At 42.3% G+C, this 23,135-nt stretch overlaps 1 protein-coding gene across 1 annotated transcript; it reads right to left on the reverse strand.

The window, feature by feature from the left end:
- Positions 1 to 129: 129 nt before the first annotated feature.
- YWHAE (tyrosine 3-monooxygenase/tryptophan 5-monooxygenase activation protein epsilon) lies at positions 130 to 21,830 on the reverse strand. The gene is made up of 6 exons (XM_064166725.1): positions 21,672 to 21,830; positions 11,273 to 11,472; positions 5,590 to 5,696; positions 4,668 to 4,874; positions 3,774 to 3,910; positions 130 to 1,098 (listed from the first exon to the last, which is right to left on the reverse strand). The coding sequence occupies exons 1-6, from the start codon at positions 21,733 to 21,735 to the stop codon at positions 1,046 to 1,048; spliced, it is 768 nt and encodes a 255-aa protein (XP_064022795.1). The 5' UTR covers positions 21,736 to 21,830; the 3' UTR covers positions 130 to 1,045.
- Positions 21,831 to 23,135: the final 1,305 nt, after the last annotated feature.

Genomic DNA, 23,135 nt, shown 5'->3' on the forward strand with positions numbered 1-23,135 from the left:
TACTATCTGGTGCCTGAAGAACAGGGCTGTCACTTCTCTCTCCTCTTCCAAGTGTTCCTATTACAAGCAACAAAGGAAAGTTATTCTTGGTGAAATCAACTAAAACGTTAAAGAAAAGCCATAGCAGTGTTTGGCATTTTTAATTTAGGTTTGTTTTATTTAAGTTTAATGTTAATTCCATGCTGTGTTTCAGTAAGAACAATACAGATTCTGTATCTGTGGCTCCAGTCAGATATCCAGTAGTACAAATTAGCTTCAAGTTACACATACTGAACAAAAGAGGTTGAGCGAGCGAAGGGAGATGGGGCAAGGGGGAGGGAGAAAGAAAAAATATTGAACACGCATGCAGGCTTATCAATGCCACCTTCAATGCTAACCTGCTTTGAGGAAGAGTAAAGAATAGGCAAGAATGAGCAGCCACGGATTGTTGAACTGTTACCAGCACCATGATTTTCAGCAACATTTCAGCAGTTTGGAAACTTTTGTTTTTTGTTGGTTTTTTTTTTTTTATACAGTAAAACCACTACAATATATGTCCCAATGCAACCTGTAACTTCAAGCTAAACACCCAACTAAGTTTAAACATTGGTATAAAATTCAGTTTAAACAGTTATAAAAAAAAAAAAAAAAAGAAAAAAGAAAGGAGAAAAAAAAAAGCCACCACATGCTCACTACCTGGCCAGAACAAATCTCTCCTCTACGAGCCTAACGGCCTTCGGGTGTAACATCCACTGCTAATGGCAACCTTGCCACAGCTGGCAGGAGACAAGACAGTAATGCTGAAAGAGCCTTCACCCAGTCCTGTTAGTGTCTTAAAGAACCTATAAGCTGGCACCAGTAAAATCCACAGAAATTCACTCTTGCCTTTTAAGAACTTTTAAACTGTGTAAAAAAAATAAAAATAAAGAAACCCAACAGGGCAGGAACCTAAATTCTGAGACCCAATGTAAAAGTCAGATTTGGTGGTTCTCAGAGTGACACTGAGGGTTTTTGTGGGGAGGGGGAAGGGTGGTCAGAGATGGGTTCTCTTGTTGGCCTTTGTGTCTCACTGGTTTTCATCTTCCACATCCTGCAGCGCTTCTTTATTCTGTTCTTCACCTATGAAGTGTTGGAAAGCAAGGGAAGAGGTTAGCACTTCAAAATGAGACCTGCAGAATGGCTTAGCAAGCACTCAGAAATGAATAGTCTCATGCAAGCACACACGCTTGCTCAAACAAATCACACACCCCCCACGCAGCCAGTCCTGGAGTGAAGCGTTTCCATGGAAATTAAGCCTTAGAACTGCCTCACCATATCTCATACAGAACCAGAGCACAGCCTAGTAGAGATGTACTGCAGGAGAACAAACCAAGCAGCAGTTCTGAGAACTGACTGCACATGGGATCGCTTGTGTTGATTATCAACAGTTGAACAGCCAAGACCAAACTCATCAGAATGGCTGTTGATCAACCACCTTAAATCAGAAAACACCTTCCCAAAAAACTTAATCTCTGCTCCAAAGAGCACTAAGGACATTTCTGCAGCTTAGTGAACAGATGAAACCGTAAGAGCTTTTAGAAATTAAACATTTTTCTGACCAGGTCCACTCAAGTCTCAATGACAGCCACGTTCTGCAGTCCATTTTACAAACTAACAGTCACAGAATGGATTATTAAAGGTACCAAAACAAGTATCAAAAGATGTCCCTCCTTGGAGTCCAACATGGTAAGAAACTCTAAGCTTGAGGTTATTAAAACATTTTGTGAAATTAATTTCTCTTGAATAAAAGCCGTTCAGTTTGGACCTATTCATCCAGGCTATGACATGCAGTGCAATGAAGCCTGCCCATAATGACTCCTGCAGGAGGTGTTTGCTCATACTTCAGCTGCCCTGGGTGAGATACATGCAACACCTTCTGCACCTCTCCGCCCAATTCCTGCTGCAACAGGAAAAAGTTTAAGGTACTTCAGCTACTGCTCTAACACATGCATGATTAATGTTAATTGAGAAGAGAAACTGAAAAGTGTTCTGTTTACAATACACTTAACCATGTGAGATGGTTCTCTTGTAAGGGCAATAAGCAAACACTACCCATTCAAGCAAAATAATTAGCAATAAAATCCAATGAAACTAATGACTTCCAGCATATAATTGGAATGCTTGTTTCAGAGCATGTCCAGATTCAGAATTGTCAGCAGGTACACACAAAGGTAACGTTTGGAAGAGGTGGCCTAGGAACACAAGACATCTGACATTCAACAATAAAATTTAAATGAAAAGTTACAGAACAGACCACTGAAGAGAGGAAAGCAAAAGGCCCTAACCCAGGAGGATGATTAAAAAGATCTGAGCATGCTCTAGCCAACGCACTTAAGCAAATACTCCTGTAACAGGCCACTGTGAAAGTACTTCTCATGCCCAAATATTCTTAATATTCATTCAGGTATGCAGTTCAATCCTCAAACAAGTTACTCCGGATCTTAGTCAAGCGTATTGGACCTGGGCAGAGGTAAAGTCACAAAGTGGTAGAACACTGCTTAGCTCTGGAATGGAGTCAAAGATACAAGCCATTTATCAACAGCAAGAGTGACAGAGGCAAGCATGATTAGTGATCAGAAGAAAACGGGCGCTGCAAAGTTCATTGAGCCATGAGGAAGACTTACAAAGTAGAGTTTTTAGCAAATGAACAGTTGGACTTTCCTTTAGGAATCTATACAGCAGGAAAGAAGGGGAAAAGAGGAATCATGAAGACAACATTACAAGCGTGAAAATAAACTGAACAGCTTGTCTATGGCATGGTTAAAAGATACAGTAAATGAGATGGAAAAGTGTAGCAGCTGAGGAACACTTATTTGAGGAACTCGCTCCCTACAGCCTATGCAACTGAAATCAAAGGAGGCAAAAGCTTAACACAAAAGCTGAAGCCTTTTGTAAGTTTCCCCACCCCTCGGGAACCGGTAACTGTGATGACCTCTGTGCCACCAGTAACTTGTATCAACCACCAAAGGCTATCCCATTTTAGAAGCAAGGAGCTGTGGAAGCAGCAGTTTCAAATGCACACAGCATGGTATGAGGAAATGAGAAAACTTAACTTTGCACCTATGCCTAAACACTGTGGTTTGCGGACACAAAGAACTGCACCCGTGGTTTTAAGTATTTGTTCTGGTAAGAGCCTGCCTCAGGAGTCACAGCCCAGCATTTTTTGGAACATTAGAAGAAAATACTTCAAACATCTCAAACAGCAAATATCTGATAAAAGCCCTTTTCCTTTTATACTTCCTCTTTGTAACAAGAGTAGAAGACCTGGGAAGTGCTGTAGGATGAAGTGATTAGTATGATGGCAAGAAGTTTTCCACTGAAAGTCCAATAGAAATATTGAGTGACCTGAAAAAAAAAGTGCGAGGGAACTACATTTGCAATGCTTCCTCCTGCACTGGAAATTCATGTCTAGTTGGCATGACAACCACAGATGAACATGACAAGCTGTAAGAAAGAAAAGCTGAACTGGACAAAGTGGCTGCTTTTTAAATGATCACAGATGCCTAAGCAGCCAGGTGGGGAGGAAAAAACAGTAACTAATTGCATACCTCCTTCCTTCAAGTGAGAGCTGAAAAGCTTCCCAAAAACCACCTAGTATCACCCCTATTAACTTATCTAGCGTCAAGGAAGAACACAACTTCAGCGGTGTCAACTGGGAAAGACGAAGTAAAACACCAAACCAATCTACATTTTCATGCTCTTCCTCCTGGGCAGAGGTTGGGGGCCAGCAGCATGTCAGAGTCAAGTTTACTCACCATCACCCTGCATGTCTGAAGTCCATAGTGTCAGATTATCACGTAACAACTGCATGATAAGTGTAGAGTCCTTATAGCTTTCTTCACTCAGTGTATCCAGTTCTGCAATAGCATCATCGAAAGCTGCTTTTGCCAACCTGTGAGGACAGAATAGATCAGATTTAATACACACTGCTCAACAGATCCCAGAAGCACACAAGTTAATGCTGTGCCTCAGAACACCTCCAGTTTGGCTACAGCACATCATTAGCTTTCCTAAGTGATTTTCCAAAGTTTTAAGTGTTTAGATGTTCATCCAAGTATCTCTCATCCTGAAAAGCAGTCACTGTGTGTGCTTAAGCATTGTCTTCTTCAGGGATGTTGATTTTATTAAAACATTTCTACCTCTTGTGGTAGAACTGATCAGTCTGCTAACAGTTTAAAAGCATATTACACATCCTGCCACAACAGGAATACAGGACAAATGGTATTTGCTTCAATCATCAGTTTTATGCTCATGAGCTGTAACCCTACAGACGGATGAGCTACCATCATTCTTTACATGCTCACAGTCTACAGAAATAAATAACAGGATTACCTTGTGTAACAGCTAAGAGCAACAGAGGCAAATCAAATCACCTCATGCAGAGTTAATACAGCAAGCTGTTAAAACTGCCATGAGTTCATCAATCCAAGGTTATCACTATTCTGCTTCTCCCCAGACAAGTAGGTCCACACTCAGAAGACAATGCTGAAGCTGAAAACCTTTCAAGTGATGCGACCTCAAACAGCACAAGTCATCAAATCCTATCAAAAGAAAGCTAGCCAGTATTCCCACCGAGGAAAAGCAGTCACCCAAGTACCAACCACTTCTGGCATTCACACAAGATTCCCACCTTCCCAGTCACTACCCACCTGCAGGCACGATCAGGAGAATTAAGAATTTCATAGTAGAATACAGAGAAGTTGAGCGCAAGTCCTAAGCGGATAGGATGTGTTGGTGGGAGTTCTGTCATTGCAATATCACTAGCAGCTTTGTAAGCCACCAAGCTATTCTCTGCAGCCTCCTTCCTGTCGTTTCCTGTGGCAAACTCAGCCAGATACCTATGGTAGTCCCCCTTCCTGAAAGCAGAAACAGAAAGCAATCATTAGATTATTCCCCCCACCAGCCCCCAAATCAAGAGCTTGGTTGCAAACCTGATGTATACATATTCACAAAGGACACTGCTGCTGAATTACTGCCTACACAACAGTACACTGGGACATGAAATCACAGTACTGTCTTCACCACCCAACTGTCTGTGCAACTGTGTCTCACCTAAACTAGACAAGCCTTCAATCTGAAGGATACCAGTAATTTAGCTATAGGGGAAAGTACTCTCTGATCCTAAGATTTCAACAATGCTTCAGAAAGTACAAATCACACATCAAACTAGTGTCTGCAGCAACATACTCCAAGGCCAAGTTTCATTTGATAATGCAATCTAGAAGCTGACACTCCATGATGGTTATCTAATTTTCTTCTCTTTGAGAGTGTACAGCTCATGCAAGAAAACACTGAAGCAGGGATGTGACTTCTACATTATGGCAATTAAAGAAAATGGCTGTTTCTTATATCTAAGAGCTGCACATCTTACGTGAAGTTCTCATGATCTTATTATAAGCAACCAAAAACCACACCATCAGGAAATTAACACCTCAGAAAGCAGTCTGAAGTGGATACTACTTAGACATGACTCAACTGTCCTCTTCCTAAAGAAGGTGACTATGGTTGAGTGCTGCTTCATTTGTCTCTGGTTCAGCTACAGCAAGAGGTCCTGGCCTCAGAGATACTTACATTTTGTAATAGAAAACCTTGGACTCGCCAGTGTTAGCTGCTGGAATGAGGTGTTTGTCCAGTACATCCAGAATGTCACAACAAATTAACTTCAGTTCAGTCTCAACCTATTAAAAAACAAATCCGAAATGAAAAGAGGCCAGCAGGTTAGCATGTAAGTTTGAAAGCTGTTTCAAAAATAAAAAAAATACCAAACAAGGAGGACAGAAGCAAAATATAATTCAGCTGCCCACAGGTGCATTAAGCCAAACAGGTCTGTGTCAGTATCTGGCACACAACACAGGCACAGGCTGATGGATGATGAAATGGAACTATGAATTCCCTGAAAGACATCCTGCTAGACAGTTGCATTCAAGAATTTGTCTCAGGATATAAATTCTTACTGCAAGGCTCACACAACTAATTCCTTACATTTCTGATCCTGGAAGGCTGCCCTAAAAGTGGCAACAGTGAAGGAAACAATCTGAAGGTAAATCAATCAGCTAAGCTCCATCACACCCCAGAGTTAAACAGCACCTTCAGAGCAAGTTTCTAGTGGTTGTTTGGGAGGCAAGGCTCTAACAGAACAGCCTTAAAACAAAAATCATGGAGTATCACAAGAGAAAACGTGCCACAAAAAAAACACAAAGGTCAGATGCAAGAGGAAAACAAATTCCAAAAGATACAGAGCTCAGAAGCAGGCAAAAGGGCCAAAATGCAGCAGCTTGCAAGAACAACAAACCACATCACCCAAACACACGACCAGAAATAATCAACACTGAGATCCACAGTCAAAGAAAACCACTGTATAAAGCCTTATTTAGAAACAGAAACTGCATTTGAGTGGCTGAAGTTCAAAACATGGTCACATCATCCTCCTTTCTCCTAATTTTCCATATAAAACCAGGTCTATCAGGTTAGGTTCTACCATATGTCTCATACCTGCAAAGCAAAAAAACCACCTAAGCACACTCAAAGCTGAAAGCTGAGGTTTGGCACTAACATTGCCAAAACCAGACTTGCTTTGAACATCCCACATCATTCACAGTAGGAGTGGTTGTTTATGTGCAGATAGTAACCCATTGCTGCTCTTCTATGCTCTCACAGTAACTTTCACAGCTCCAGCTGAAGGCTACTCTGGCTCAGGCTACTTTGATCTACTATAAAGGAGAGGTTTTTGAGCAAAGGCGCCAACACCAGTTACAAGAAACTACTAGAAACTGCATGTCTGGGATCACAGGGGCAGCCCCACTTGGTCTGCTATCCCGTCTTATCCTCCCACCCACACCATCTTTGCTTCTTTCTTCAAGCACTTTTCTTACCATGTAGTATTTTTAATCACCACACAGCTCCCAGACCATTAAGAGTTTGTAAACACAACAGCTATCCTCAAAAGCTGCTAAAATTATAGATTCAAAATAACCGTGAAACTGGCACAGATACATACCCAATCTGTACAAGATGACTTAACAGATTTGCATAAGTTCCTTTAGGCAAATTACTTTACAGCAAATTTCATGTACAATGTCAGAATGCCCTAACATTCAGAGGAAGTGTTAGATGCTGTACTTAGAAAGTTATGTGACAAATGTTTAAGGAGGTTGCTGAAATATGGTCACTTGAGAAATCTACTTCATATAGTCTCAGGCTACAAAAGCTATAAAACCTTTGGCCAGCAGTCAGTTCCTGCAAACTTCTTTCCTCTTGATCCTCTTTCTCAATGACTTCTTTTGCAGAGAGATCTTCAGCAAAACTGCAAAGAATTAAATCAGTTTCTAATCCTCTTCTGTTAAATAACCATACATGTACAAACTTCTATTTCATCTCAGACAGGCCTTTTTCAGCTTTGCTTAAAGGATCGGTCACACATGTTATCAGAGATCAGCTGCTGTGCAGGGCAATGTAAATGTCCTGACCAAGCTTAGTTTAAAAAGATTTAATACACATCAAGTTGATTAAGAACAAAAAACAAAAAACCCACAACAAAACCCTGAAAGCTCTTTTATGAAAAGGATCTGCTCTAGACAGAGCAGCTCAATGAGCTCTGCAAAGCAGCAAATCACCACAAGAGCCCAGACTAAGCCTGTTTGGAGCATTTGCAAAAGGCAGGTTTAGGGTCTATCACCATTCTAGCTCCAAATACATCATCATATGGTACTGCAGCAAGGGAAGTCCTCCCTGTCTCTCTTATATTAATGGTAGTGCTGGCTTAATCAGATTCTAGACTGTCCTTAGCTCTGCAGATACAAAAGCTCGTAAACCACCTGGTGATTTAAATCAGGAAACTCATTAGAAGCAACCAGACGAAGGGGAGCCTGTAGTAGTTCTCTGACCTGTTTTAGTATGTAGCCCCCAAAATAGCTGCACCTCACAACTGAGATGCAACATGAAACTGGAACCGTAGGAAACAGTTGCTAAAGCCTGGAACCTCCCTCCATCCCTGTCAAAACAAACTGACAGGCCACCCACATCTATGCTAATTCATGGCCTAAGCTTTCCAAGAAGAGAGGAAGAGAATAGAGCCTTGCAGAACACAATCCAGGTTGTAAATTAGAGCACTAGAAGCACATTCTTATGTGCCACAAATCCAGACCAGTAAGAAGGTGGTGAATAATTGTCCTATGCCATTAGGGAAGGGATCTGGTTTTCTGAAATGAACTGCATTACATGCAGCCACACCTCACTTCATCCTCAAGGATGAAGAGCACAAGCCTCAGTGTGTTGTGTTCTCATCTACAGAGATGCAACCAGATGAGAAAGCCATGGGCTTTACTTTTGTATATCCAAATGGCCACAGGACCCAGAAAAGCAAGTAAGTATCTACAAAGAAAGCCAGTAAGTGGTGGTATTTCCCTCCATGGCTATATATGTATATATGTGTTTTGGTACATTCATCTTAAGTGGTTTGGGGAAAGGCATAACCTGGTACATTCCTTCATCTCTCAGTATTGCCTAGCATTCACCTCAGACAAAACCAGAGCAGCCCTACTCTGACAACACCATCATCCCTCAAGAGCTGCCTCAAGTCACACTGGCCAGTATCTCACACAAACTCTGAACATTTAGAAGCCTTCTGTTATTATTAAGGTAAATACTGATGTAGACCAAAACGATCAAGTAATTACTTTCGCACAAAGCACACCTCCCATTTCAACACAAGCAACAGCCTAAAGCTCAAAGAGGTCACACCTAGTTCCAGTGGTGGGTAAGAAATGTGTTTTTCTAGGGATGTTGGCTCTCTCCTACTCCCCAGGGCTTCAAACTTGGCCCCAGACAAGTGTGTTTGGGTTTTTGTATGAGACGTTGGTTTTTTTTTTTTTTCTTTTTCAGAGCCTTTCAAGCCTGTGAAGGTTCTCTCAACAACACTGACCTTACTCTGGAGAAATGCTCCAGTAGTGGGGATCTGTTGACAAAGGGAGCATAACAGCCAGAATGCTGGTGAGCCTGCACTGGACCTTCCCTGTCCTGAAGAGGATCACAGTGTGTGACACCACGGCAACTGCACTACTGTTCAGCTGTGACAGTAAGAAGCATCATACAAACCTTTACACCATGTTCTTTAGTCCCTTACTGCTCCCCATGCCATCCTACCAAACCCATTAACACTCCTTATAGCAGATGCTAACACACAGGAAGTGTCCCAGCAGCTACAAGCAGGACTGGGCCTCAGCTACAGACAATACATAGTGGCCTTGTGGAAAACTAAGGCTAGAACCAACTAGACACTAGTCTTCCCTTCAGTACAGAAAACTAGCATTACAGTTCCCACAGCACTCTTCCACCTAAGGCAACTGTAGCAACTAGTCCCTTTAAAGATTTAACGGCTGAAGTCACTGCTGGCATGGCACTGCACTTCACATGCCTCTCTCTTTAGATGATTACTTCAATGACTATGTACATTTAATTCTGGCACACCAGTCTGTTCTGCATGGTACTTCCCTCTTTACAAGGAGAGACACAGACCACCATCTTTTTTACAGTCCCTTCAAAACCAAGAGTGAGTCTCTTCACTACTAAACAATCTTTGGCAGAAGATATTAACCACCTAAAAAACATATTGTGCAAAACCCCTTGAAAGTACACATTCTAGGACAAATGTAAAGAATAGATAGCTATTGTCTTACAGATGTTCTGCTACAAACATTTTAGACACCCACCAAGAAACAGTATTTGGGACTGCATGTAACTGGCAAAGCCTCACCCCGTCAGCATGCCAGCGTAAAATTAGAAACTCACAACTTTAACAATTCCATGGAGCAACAGAAACGCTGTGAGTCAACACAACGTAGTCCAGAGCCATTCCCAAGAAAAGATTTCCAAGCCAACATCATTTCCATTGGTGGTATATGAATCAGTGCCAGGTGACATAATCGGCTCCACTGTTTCTCTGGCAGTGAAGATCTGAACCATGTGGAGGCACTTGTCCTCAGATAATGGAGATTTAAATCTCTGCAGAAATGTGTGGGATTTAAATAGTACGGGAGCATGCCTGCTCCGTGCTAAAGCATCATTTAAGGAAGGGGGAGGAGGGGAGGAACAACAACTCCCTGTTCCAATAGCTGAAGGTTTCATTACCCTCACTGATGAAAGTCAAAGCTTGCTCTCCAAGTTCTCCATTTTAGGTAAAGTTGCACAGACTGACTATACTCAGCATGAAGTTATGTGGATCAATTTTTCCCTCTCAAGTGAGAGAAAATAGTGGGGGCCTAGAGGTTATTACACATACAAGTTCAAGGGGGACCATGACATCTTAGCACTTCTGTCCCCAGGAACATGGAGTGCTTCAGCTCAAATTGACTGCTTTAACTGCATCAGTGTAATTGATCAGCTTAGGGACAATGAAAAAATAATTAAAAAACTACAGTGAGAACTAGATGCTGTCAGAAAATCCATATTCTCTCAACAGTCATTTCAACACAGGCATAGCTGTCTGAGCTAATGAAAGGTCTGCCAGTTCAACTGTAGAAGACTAAATGGGCAACTGTTTTTCATTGTCACCCAACTGCTGACCAATCCCTGCCAAGTTTTCTTTACGGGTAAGAAGTGGAAAAAAAGCCAAAACAACATACATGAACTCTCACAATGCTAAAAAGATAAAGAAGGCAAAGTGGCCATTTGGCTTTACACACTAACAGTCTTTATACCAAGAACACTGAAGACCCTTCCCCACTGGCATTTCAGCTACCAGTGTAATCTGAACTCCATAGGACACAGCACTCCAACAGCACCAAGCGTCAAACTCTGTATGATCCAGATCAGCCTTCATCAAGAAGTAGAAGCCTAACAGCCAAACACTTCCTTTGGTATGGTTCATTTTCTGAAAAAATGCTTGGCATAAGTCAGGTTGGAGGAAAACAAGTAGGGTCTCCTGCATGCAGCCTCACATTTGACTAAGTAGGGAAGAAAAACGCCAGCACAATTGAAACCCTTAGCAAGTATGTAAATGCACTGAAGGAAAAGCCCTCCCTCTCTCCTTGGAGTCTACTGCCCTTTAGAGTGTTTACACAAAAACACTCAACCTCTCCTCCCCACCAAGAGTATTTGTTCTCCAGGCAAGGATCAGACTTCATCCTTTCACCACTGTTACCTTATTACAGGTCACTATAGTGCAGGCAACCCAGAATATCAGAGCAGTTTATGGCAAAGGTAGCAAAATTCATCCTTAACTAAATGGCATTAAGCCCTAACACCAACTACATCTTACCATTTGCCGATACTCCCGAATCATTTTTAATTTATCTTCTCCACCTTTGTTTTCTTCTTTCTGTTCAATGCTGCTGATTATTCTCCAGGAAGCTCTTCTGGCTCCAATCACGTTTTTATACGCAACAGAAAGCAGGTTTCTTTCTTCCACTGTCAACTCCACATCCATTCCAGCCACTTTCTTCATTGATTCAACCATTTCTATGAGGAATACATCAGACAATTATTCTCATAGCTAAAGCATCTTTCAAACCATTCAAAGAAGCTGCATGTTAATGATAGCTTATGAAAACAGGCTTCCTGCTCCTTTCACACACAATTATTCTTCACTTTTGTACTGCTGTGTTCTAAACAAATCAATGAGCAGGTACACAAAGAAGCACCTGATGTTCTTTTGTATCTGACAAGAGTCTCAAAAAACTCTTAAGAATTTAAGAGACAGACAAAAAGGATTTAACATTAGCAGCAAGCACATTCTTCACAATGGGTAATAGTTATCAGCAGAATCCTACAGGAATGTCTGTTCTTCAAAGTGCTTCGGTAAAGGCAGTGAATAGTGAGAAAAGCATGAGCAAGTGTAAGCTGGCTTTTGGCACAGTAAGAATAAACTGAAGCATTACAGAACGCTGCAATGATTTGTCAACTGGAGTAGAGAGTTAACATGGTAATTAACAAAAAAAATCCAGATGTGAACAGATGTAGAAGTGTGCAAGTACTCTTATTGGGAAAACAAGTTCCAAAAGGAAACCACCAAAATTAAAATTAGGTGCTTGAAGAAGTAACAGAAAGAGTCATGCTCAGGATACACATAGCAACCATATCTACCCATGCCAAGCAGCTGTTTCCACTGAAAAGTAACACATAACATATACATTTATATTTATAGCTTACATCATTTGAAAAGGACTTCTAAACCTATTACTAAACAGCTTTCTTACACTCAAGTGGAAGCAATTGCTTGCACTACTTAAGGAAGGTTATAATCCTTTCATTACCTAACCACATTATGATTGCTTGTGACATATTAGAACAAAAGCCAAAGTGTTAAATACACACTAATTGAGAGCCTAGCAGGAGACATCCAGGAGTCATAGGTTTTGTCCTGCCACATAGTGCTTCAGTTCATTCACCATTTACCTTCCAACCGCTAGAACTGGTAGAAGACCACAGAAAGAAAAGAAGACCATTAATGAATGGGATTAACACTCAACTACCTCACACCAGCTACGAAACAGTTGATCTGCAGAGCAATCTGTTAGGTAGTGGGAAACTACAACAACATTTTTTGCTTCTGTCAAAAGCACAATGCTGCCCGGGGAGGTGGTGGAGTCGCTGTCCCTGCAGCTGTTCAAGGCAAGGTTGGACGTGGCACTTGGTGCCATGGTCTAGCCTTGAGCTCTGTGGTAAAGGGTTGGACTTGATGATCTGTGAGGTCTCTTCCAACCTTGGTGATACTGTGACATGATCAGGCTATGTATCCCATAATACTAGATTTTACTGTTCTGTGGCCTATTTACCTTGCCCACCCATCATCCTTCCCCCATCTTTTTATCTCATGTTCTGCTGTGTCAGAGCAGCACAAGCAATGGGAAACTAATGAAGCTTAACTGTCAATTTTTTCCTCTGGTGCCAAACCTCACAGCCTTAACACCAGAAGCTATTTCAGCCATGGAAAACTGTAGGCTCAATCTCTTTCCCCTGACATGAACAATGTTATCAGTCTCCAACAGGTCTCCACATGTGTAGGACAAAATTTTATAGTGCCTCTATTTTACTTCTACAGGTCACAGACTAATACGGAAAAAAAAAAATCCATCAAGGCTTTGGCAAAACACCACCCTGCTACTGCAAAATGAACTGGTTTTGCTGAAGACTTCAAGGATTTCCCTGAACTGCTCCAGCCTCCTGCAAAGGTAACTATCATCTTGTAGAACCCTCCATAACCAATGAAACAATGGTAGCAAAAGAGTCAGCTGCTCAGAATTACTACCAGAAAACAGGCTTTGTCTCCCCAAGATGTTTTACAACTATGAGTTAGTAAGATAAGAAGAGCTTTTGGCAAGTTGCAGTCATCAAGAGTAAGATGCTTGGTGGAAGGGGGAGGCACTCGAGGTTGTCTTTATTTGTGCTGAAACAAAACTCTCAAGCTTCATCAGCTCTTTCCATAGCCTCTGTTAATACACTGATGAAAGGAACAAGGAGGTCTTCTCCAAAATCTTAATATTGTTACTAGTTAAATACACAACCAAAGATTAGAATTCTGCCCATAAACAATCATCTTACCAAAAAGATAGAACATTTATTAGCCTATCTACAAAGCTGTTGGAGAAGAAGGCTTCCAGTTTAGTAAAGAGAACAATTTTTATTTATAATACAAAAAAAAGGACTGGTATTTCAACAAGATGCAGTAATATTATGCATATACCTTGGTCTTCCACTATAAAGCCTTAAACTTTCAATGCTGGATTATGACTGATGAATAATCTTAAGAACTGAGGCAATAAACAAATGAGAGGACAACTTATGTGTATCTTCTCCACTAGAAGACTAATTATCTACAGAAATAAAGCCACCTATGCTTGCCAAGAGAACAAAGTATTTTATATTCTAAGTTCAGCTTTACCTATCTGGAAGATTCCAAAAAGCTCAGAGACCATTCAAGACAAAAATACAAGTCTGAGATTATACTTCTTTAAGAAGGATTACTGCAGCAATGACAACTCATTGCATACACAATCCAGAGAGGCTTACAGTGCATTATGGAAAAAGTAGTGTCATGCAGATTCATAAAGACAAAGACTGCAGTTTCAGTGGTTAAGTTCAAGTCTTTTAGTTGATTGTGGCTGTCATCTTACTATGCTACTGTCAGATCATGCCACCATCAGAGGAAGTCCCAAAACTGGGATGATAGGGGAATATTCTGGAGAATGACATACCTGCCCTAGATTTAGATTCTTTCCTAGGCATTTGCTGTTGGTTGTCGCAAGTATCACAATAAACAAGTATCTGGTCTGATCAGGTTTGTATATTCTTAGAGAAAAAGCAGCACATGAGACTCAAAATAATGCCCAAGATATTAAACATAATAATGTCTATACTATTCATGCTACTACTATGGTTAAAGATGCCTGGCTCCACACTGCAAACATTGCTGACTGACCTCCCATCACTGTGGAGTAACAGTGGGGACACATATGCATAACAGGTAAAGCATGATGGATTTGGACAGTAGTGGCCATTAAACTGAGTGCTGTGTACAACAGATTTTTATGACAGCCTGGTATGTGGCTTGGGATACCCATGTTTGTTTCAACAGTGATGAGAAAGATGATGACTTACTGTAAGCTAAAAAGTAACGGGGACGTTCACAAACATTGCTTCTGTTTGATAATGATCCCTTAGGGACCAATCCACAGAATTTCTGTGCAGGGCACAGGTAATACCTAAAGTTACTATGTCACAGAAGTAACAAATGCCTTTCTACCAGATAAAGATAAGAAACTTATTTTTTGCCTTTTAAACTAGAAATCGACTCAGGGGAACTATAACATCCCTGCATAAGGAAACATGGAAACAGGCAATAAACTACAGATTTAGTGGAAAGACTAAAACTCTTCTCAATGTAGAATACAAACTTCAACAGCAGAGCATACAAGAGGAACAGCCAGTATCTGAGAGCTCTGCCAAATGTTTGTGCCTGGAAGAGAAACCACTTGGCCTAAACAAAGGTTGATGCACCAAAGAAGGGAAACCTTTAATTCAGATATCATACAATGCTTGACTCCCACTAATCATTATGCTGCACTGGGATTTTTTTGTTTTATGAAGTATCTAGTTATATATGGCATACACCAGGGCTCTCAATGTGATTTTCATGATCCACAGACTCTGCTTCAGACATACTGCTGAAGTAACAATCTCTTCTCACCACACACTGGTTCAATACTACTGCAGGAAGAACAAGATCTGGAAAATCTATTAATGGCGTGCTTAACTTCCAAAGGAGAAACTACTGAAGTGAGAAAGCTTGTTAAATATGGACGGAGAAAGAGCTTGCTGAGTAAAGGTGGGGTGGAGATGACTTGATGGTCATCATACTGAAGGCTCCAATCTAAATAAACCTTAGGAAAAGCCAAAGGTGGCATTCTTCATTGCTATGAAGTTAGCAGTAGCATAAGCATAGCACCTCAGAAAACTAAAATTGTGTTTAAAATAATTTCTGTTCCCCTTACTAAGGGGAATAAGCAGACCAAGATCTTCAAGCTTCTAAAGCAGTTGCCCAGTATCTGTTTCAACATTTCAGGAGGTAAAAGCAGAAAGTGAGCATCCAGTGTGATGTGAGGATGTGAAGAATATAGCAGAAAAAACAAGTCTTCCCATACATATTCACCACAGAGGATCATGCACCATAATCAGTATTTAGAGAAGACTTGGTACAAGTGCTAGTCTTGTACTTGTTCATTCTTGGAATGAACAAAAGATGATCCATAGCAAGTTGCAAGAACTCAAAATCTGTGATCCTGAACTGTTGTGTATAACCTCTCAGTTAAGACTTTAGTAGCAGCAGCAAACACAAAGTGGCTAACATTTTTAAGAAGGGTTCCAGCAGACACTCAAGAGGAAGTACAGATCCATTAACCTGACACTCAAAGGGTTAACAGGAAGTACATTTTAAAAGCCTGAATGAGAGGGTATATGCATCAACACTGTATTGCAGTGTGGCCTTCTCTAAACACAAGTAATGCCTCACAAATCTACTGTGATGCTTTGAATGAGTCAAGCATATGGACAAGGAAGACATGATTGATATAGTCTACCTGATCTCCCAAAGGCATTTGACAAGGTCCCTCACCCAAGGTTCTTTAAGGAACTCAACTGCCATGGGAAGCAAAGTCCTCACATGGATAAACACTTGGCTGAAAGACAGGAAACAGGGTATGAATACACGACTCAAGTGCTCAGAATAGAAAGACCACCAGTGGAATCACACAGTGATCTGTGCTGGGAAGCATGCTAACAGTTCTAGGTGATGCAAAAAATGGGAGCAAATACTAATTAGCAGCAGCAAACTGCTAGGAATACACACAAGGACAAGAGATCTAAAGAAACAGGGGAAGCTTACTTTCTTCATTAAGCGAAGAGTGTAACTGTAAATCAATGCCTAGAGACTGCATTTTCCCCCCACTCAAACTACAGAGCTCCACCTGGTATCACTATAATGATGAACTCCAAAGTCAAGATGCTGTAGGGCTCATCTTGTCATCCATTAGGAACTCTTTTGAACACACTAAGACATTGCCCACATCAGATTTTTTCTATTCTCTTAAGAAATCCAGCATTTGGCAAGGAAGACTTAAGAGATGGATAAACCAGTTCAGCAGCTTGCACAGAGGTAGACAGGTGGCTTTCTCCTCTATCCCTATCAATTCTGTCATGCCAGTTCAATACTCCTTTGACCTCTCAACTGGCTGATTCAGGTCACCAGCTCAGAAAATAATTACTCAGGATGAAAAAAAAAGATTTGCTTATAATTTAGAGAACTGAACTGGCTCTAAAGGTCAGACTAGAATCCAAGTAAACATGAAAAATAGGTCATTCCTCCATTGTCAAATTAGTTCAGCCCACTTTGCAGCATTGCATCTTTATTTTCTAAAAGCATGAACACAATTATTTACCCTTACACACTACATAAATTCTTTTGATTTTTCTTCAAACATCTTTACATACTTGGAGCACCTCAAGTAGATTATTACAGGCAACTCAAAGCAAGGTACAACTACTGTGGTAGTAAAAACTGATAAATCCTATCTTCTCCCCATCTAGAGTACACTACACGAGTCTATTCCCAGAAGTTAAGCCAAGCAACAGGCAGAGGGAAGAAAATGCTAAAGAATATCCACTCTGTAGAGTAGCTTAGACCATGATCTTCTAAAGAAAGCAGGTAATGCTGCTGTTCTTTGTGTAAGGTTTGTTACAGCTGGAGCAGTCAAGACACTTCAACATCTGTTTGCAAGATTCTGTAACACCCAGCTCTACGAAGCACACTTGCATACATTTGGAGAAATTGGTAGGTTAAGCCCAAATTACTCAACCAACAGTGGTATTTCCTGCACACCTGATCCTAGAGACAATCACAATTCTTTCCCAAGAACATGACTTGTAGATCCTCACTGTCATTTCTCCAAGCTTTGAGCATATGCTTTTCTAAACAGAAGAAGGTTTCTTCTGTATTTGTAAAAAAAATAATCTGAAAGCAACTATAGGCAAATGTAAGGATTAAGTCTTATCATACATTTCTCTGCTTGACGAAGGTATGTTACTAAGGATCACAGAATCAACCAGGTTGGAACAGACCTTAGAGCATCCAGTCCAACCTATCATCTAGTCCTATCCAGTCAACTAGACCATAGCACCAAGTGCCTCATCCAGTCTTTTCTTGAACACCTCCAGGGATGGCAACTCCACCATCTCCCTGGGCAGCCCATCTTCTATTACAAGTACTCAAGGAACATCAGCTTAGCTTCTGGACTCCTTACAGAGAGCCAAACCATCTAACTGGTACCTCAGGAAACTCAAGAATGCCATCACAGAAAAAGGCCCTCCTTCATGCAAGTCCTCAAGATTGCGAGTTCCTTTTTATAGTCAATATGTAAACAACTGTAACTTAAAATAATTAACAACCCAATCCCTTCAACATCATCTTGGCTGTACTCTACCTTCTTGGGTTTCTAAATTTGTTAGGGATATGCAGAATTTTTTTCTGCCTTTCAGATCTACCCAATTCAGACATTGTAACAGAGAGCAGCCATATCCTATGTCAGGTTTAGGTACTCACCACTGAGAGAAGCCTTGGAAAAAAACAACCAACAAAAAAAACCTTAAGTGTGCCTGGCATCTGCTTGAAAACTAAAGGTCCTCTGCGACTTGAAAATCAACACACAACTTAAATTCTAACTTATGACTTAGCTTATTGTTTTTTCACTAAGCTGTAAGATCTGTCACTGGAAGACAATTTTTTTCTATACAGGGTTCAGATCTTGAGCTCACTGCTGCACACTTAACTGCCTTCAGAATGAGGACACATTTTCCTGATAAACACTTCAGAAAACACAGCAGGCACCTTGCTGTCAAAGAGGCTTCTTGGGTTCATCTTTGTTGGGTTTTTTTTCCCCCTTACCTGTACCTTATTTACATACTTTTGGGGAGGAAAAAAAGAGAACAAAAAACCACACCCGTTTAATCTCATCTGTTACACTCTTATGTAAAAATTTTAAGTCATGTAATTCGAGTCCTGTAGTACAAAACCACTGCTTTAGACTTTAAACATCTGCTTACAGTCCACCTTGTGCCACAGCAGGTTTCTCACCTGATTAAAAGGAAGATGCTACCTAGATTCCACAATGAGGAACTGGTTTTGATGCTCAGCAGAGGTCTACAGGAATCCATTCTCTTGATGTAAAGAACTTGGATATCAGCAAGGTAATGTCACAACCCAACACAAAGTTACCTACACCAATTGTTCTCCCAAAAGAGAATTTGCAGCAATGTATTCTTCCACTAATAATAGTCTTTCTGTAGGAACAGCACCAGTTGAGATTTGTCACAGAGCTTCCTGTATTATAGGTAAGCTTTCTGGCATTTGTCATGACATGCCTAAGCAAATCTGTGAAGATAGTCAGACACCCAAATCTCTTAATATCTCTTAGAGATCAAGGCTTAAGTGCTACTAATACTGCAAAAGTACCTAGAAAGTTGTCCCTTTAATCTGGGCCAATATACTGAGGACAGTACAGCCAGAGGACTGGATTTGAGACAGTTCATAAATACAGCTTTCCAGACTTCATAAATTCTTTAAGTGGGTCAGGTAAATGACACCAAAGAAACTACAGACAGATGTCCTGAAGTGTTGCTCCAAGGGCCATGAACCACACACCACTCAAAGTCTTAAGTAGAGAGACAAAGGCACAGATCTTACTGCTAACCTAATATTAAACACAAATATTTTCATTCCACACTCTATTCAAGGGATTTGTACTCCAAGATATTTGTAGTCAGTACTTACCATCACACGGTTTTAAATGTGCCAACTAGTAACTGTGACCTTATGCTCACAGATCTCAAAGATCAAACTGAAGACTAAAATTAAGACTAGCTTAAATTGTCACCATACTGCTTCCCAAACAATTTTGTTCACAGAATTATTTAGCAGTCTCGGCTACAATCTTGGCAGAGCTGCAGTATTTCATATAAACATGAACAAATTATGCCAATAAATTTTAATTGTTTCTGCTTAACCAGAATACAGAATTAGATGCTAAAACATCTACAACCCATAGTCGTCGAGGCCAATGATGAGACATGAGGATGCATTTAGAACAGCTAGCAGAATTAGACTGCACCTTCAATTTGTTTATCCATTTCGATTCCAACAAACTTTAGAAGTCTGAAAAACACAGCACTGATTCAAATGGGACACTTTTAGGTTTAGTGCTCCCTCTTAAATGATAGCAATCTCATCACCACTTGGGAGTACTTCACATTTTGATCTAGCCAGCTTGTTTTGCAGACCATCATGGTACTGGTAGAACAAAGTCCAAGGAGGGAAGTGCTGCATTATAACAACTCCTAACTAATCAATTTTTATCAGTTGACAAGAAGTTTGATTCTTTTACACCACAGATGTCTATATAATGGGGTAGCATTTGATTATTTTCAAAGAACTGATTTACCACTGACTTAAGGAAACATCAGAAAGCAACGTGCCTCAAAAGCTCATGCAGATGATGAATCCTCCAGGATAGTGGACAAGCATCCAATTTGGGTTTCCACTCAAACCAAAAGCCAGCGCTTTCAGTTACACTGACTCATCCATACCAAGTGGAAAACCCTTTCCTCCCTACTTACCAAACCACCTCCAAGAACACTGCTGGAATTGGAACTGGGGTCAGTGAAGAAAAATGCCTTCCCATCTCATACCCTTTAGGGCACACAATAAGATACTGAAAAAATACCCAACCCCCGCTAGAAGTTGCAAACTCACTGTGGAATATGCAACTGAATGCTTCCCTCTGCCCAAGTCAATTAAGCTGTACCCCAACATCTGCTTTTTGAAGGGGAAAGGGAAGCATTTTTCTGCCAAGCTTTTACAGCTGTTGTGGAGACTGACTCCTCTCATTTAATGGAACTCTCATTTCTACTTTATTTCCCTACTGGAACTGTTACAGAAATCAGCTTTATTTAGGCCTTCCTTTTTTTGTTTTACTTTTTATTTTCCTTCCCCAAACATGCATTTTTCAGATGTGTTGCAGCAGTGCTATCAGAAGCTTTCTAGGCACAACTCAGTAACAGTATTTCATCTGGTAAGAACCTGGTCATGTTGTAAATTGAAATTATGAGCATAAAATATGTGGAGTGGTTTCCTGTTTCTAAATGAAATGTATCTGCATTCACACTTTTTAGATACAATGATATTTATTTCACTTTGAATGAATAAAGACGAAGGTAGCAGTGCCTGAAGAGCAGCATCATCAAAAATAAAGGCAAAGGAAACAGGTTTAAAGAAGCAGCCAAGACATTTCTGGGGCAAGAGGGCTGCCTCTCCTCTCTCCCTTTTTTGCCTACGTACATAACGATCAGGCAAAGTAGGGGGAAAAAAAGGACGAAAAGACGATGCTGCGAAAAGTAAAATGATCTGTAATAATTTCTTCCACATAATGAAAACACATGCATTTTCTTTAGGCAATGAAGTATCGTGCACTCGATCTCCCCATGGTGAGAGCTCGCTCTCTCCGAGTTTGCCAGGGGCAGCTGCATCTCCAGCGGAAGGCAAAGGTAGAGAAAGAAAAGGGCTAACCCCCTCCCCTGGGGCCCAATACAGCGAGCAAGCTTCTCCCCCAGCATCGCCTCCCAGGGGGCCGAGAGCCTGGCACCCACCTTTCCGAGAGCACGGCACTGGGCGTTGTCTGCGGCGAGCCGACCTGCGCCCCACACCGCCGAGCTCCGCGAGGCCCGACCCAAAGGTGAGCAAGGCCCTGGCCGCACAGAACCGCCTCGGGCCGCGCAGCCCCGGACACCAAGGGGGTCAGTGAGGTCTCTTTGTCGAGCCCCCCGAGGCGGGGGCGGCTCCCCTGCCCCCCCCGGGACTCGCCCTTCGCGGCCGCCATTTTATTCCCGGCTTCTGCCGCCACCGCCCCCGAATAGGGCCCCGCCCCGGCCCAAGACACCCACTCGTTCAGGGCCCCCATCCCCAGCTCCAGCAGCCCCTTGGGGCGCTCCCAGTCGCCATTTTGTCTATGTCCCACTCCTCCGCTCCTGCCCCCCCTCCCCCGCCTAGCCGCCATTTTGTGGCCGCTCCCTCCCTCTCCCGTTGGCATTGCACGGCTTTCTTTGCCAGCGCTCACCATCGTAGCGCTCAGCCTGCTCAGCCAACTTGGCCTGATAGACGAGGTCCTCCCGATCGTCCATGTCCTGCAGGCGGGGCGGCGTCGGGGACTGCACGGGGCGGATGGAAGCCGATGGGTCTGGGGGACTCAGCAGCTACCAGCTCGCTGCTCTCCGGGCAAATATGGCGGCAGCACCTCCTCCCGCTGCATCCGGGCACTTCCGCAACTGCGCGCATGCGCCGTGCCGCCTGCCATGGCAACTGCTGCTCCATGGCAACGGGCGGGAGGCGGCGGCCGTGGCCGCGGCGGGAGGCGACAGGCGGCAGCCCCGGGGGTCGCGGAACCGGCGCCCTCCCCCCCGCCACCTTCCATCCGCCCCGTTGTGCGCGGTCGCAGCCGAGAAGACGCTGTTGTTCTGGGGAAGCAGAGGGACGAAGTGCGGGGCCGCCGGCAGCAGGGTGGGGCCAGGCGGCGGGTCGCCGCCGGGCTGCTGGCGGGAGGCCCAAGCCTGGCGTGAGGGCGGGCCGACAGCCAGGCCCAGGCGCCGCGGGCTGGGAGCGCTCGGAGAGAATGGCATTTCCCTCAATGCATCCCTTTTTCTCGGGGAACGTGTTTCTGCTGCCCTCAGAGCCTGACAATACTGTTTGAATGCCTCGCTGTGTCTTCCCGTACAAATCACCGGGTGTGCTCCATACATACATAACGGCGCAAGGCAGACGGTCCGATTTAGCGGTCCTTGCAATCTCTCCAGAGCGTTTACTCAGGCAAAGCATCACTTCCAACGCTGTTTGACGTAGGGCGTGATAATTTCACAGTTTTAAGAGGCTAAAAGAACTATACGACTCCAATTTGAATATTTCACAAGTTCCTCGCAGAGTACTTCTGGCAAAGCGGAGCACACAAAAATAACAGAGGTAACACCTTCATTTCCAAAATCAGAATGCTTGCAGAAAACTACAAGGGGTTATGCTTGGCTGGCATAAATTCAAGCCTCAAAGATTTGCTTAGGGTAGCTGTGAATGAAGTCTTGTATCTCTGTTTTTTTTCCCCAGTGTCTCCCTGGACGAGCGGGCTAAAGGTTCTCAGTCTTCCTGAGGTGCAGAAGTGCACAAAGCCCTTTGCCGCTTCTGATAAACAGCAGAGATCGTGCAGGGCCTGGCACGTCTTGGTCACAGTGTCAGGTATCCTTCTGTTTATCTTACTGTGCTCGCTGAAATGGGCTCTTCGAGTGTGACTGAGGGTACACACATAAAGCGCCATTTAAAGCACTTTACTCGTGAGAGCAATTTCTTGTTTTCTGATTTATTTTAACACATTATATCTAGTTGGTGAACAAGAGCTTTGGGGCATGTAAAATTATCATAACCTTGTAGTTTTCTTAACAAATACATCTAAAAATACAACGGAATGATGGTTATATCACTGTTTGCCTACCCCAAAACAAGCAATTGTGCCTCAAGTCTTTTTCAGATATTAGGATTA

The sequence above is a fragment of the Pogoniulus pusillus genome, chromosome 27, assembly GCF_015220805.1.
Source record: "Pogoniulus pusillus isolate bPogPus1 chromosome 27, bPogPus1.pri, whole genome shotgun sequence".
Lineage (NCBI taxonomy): Eukaryota > Metazoa > Chordata > Aves > Piciformes > Lybiidae > Pogoniulus > Pogoniulus pusillus.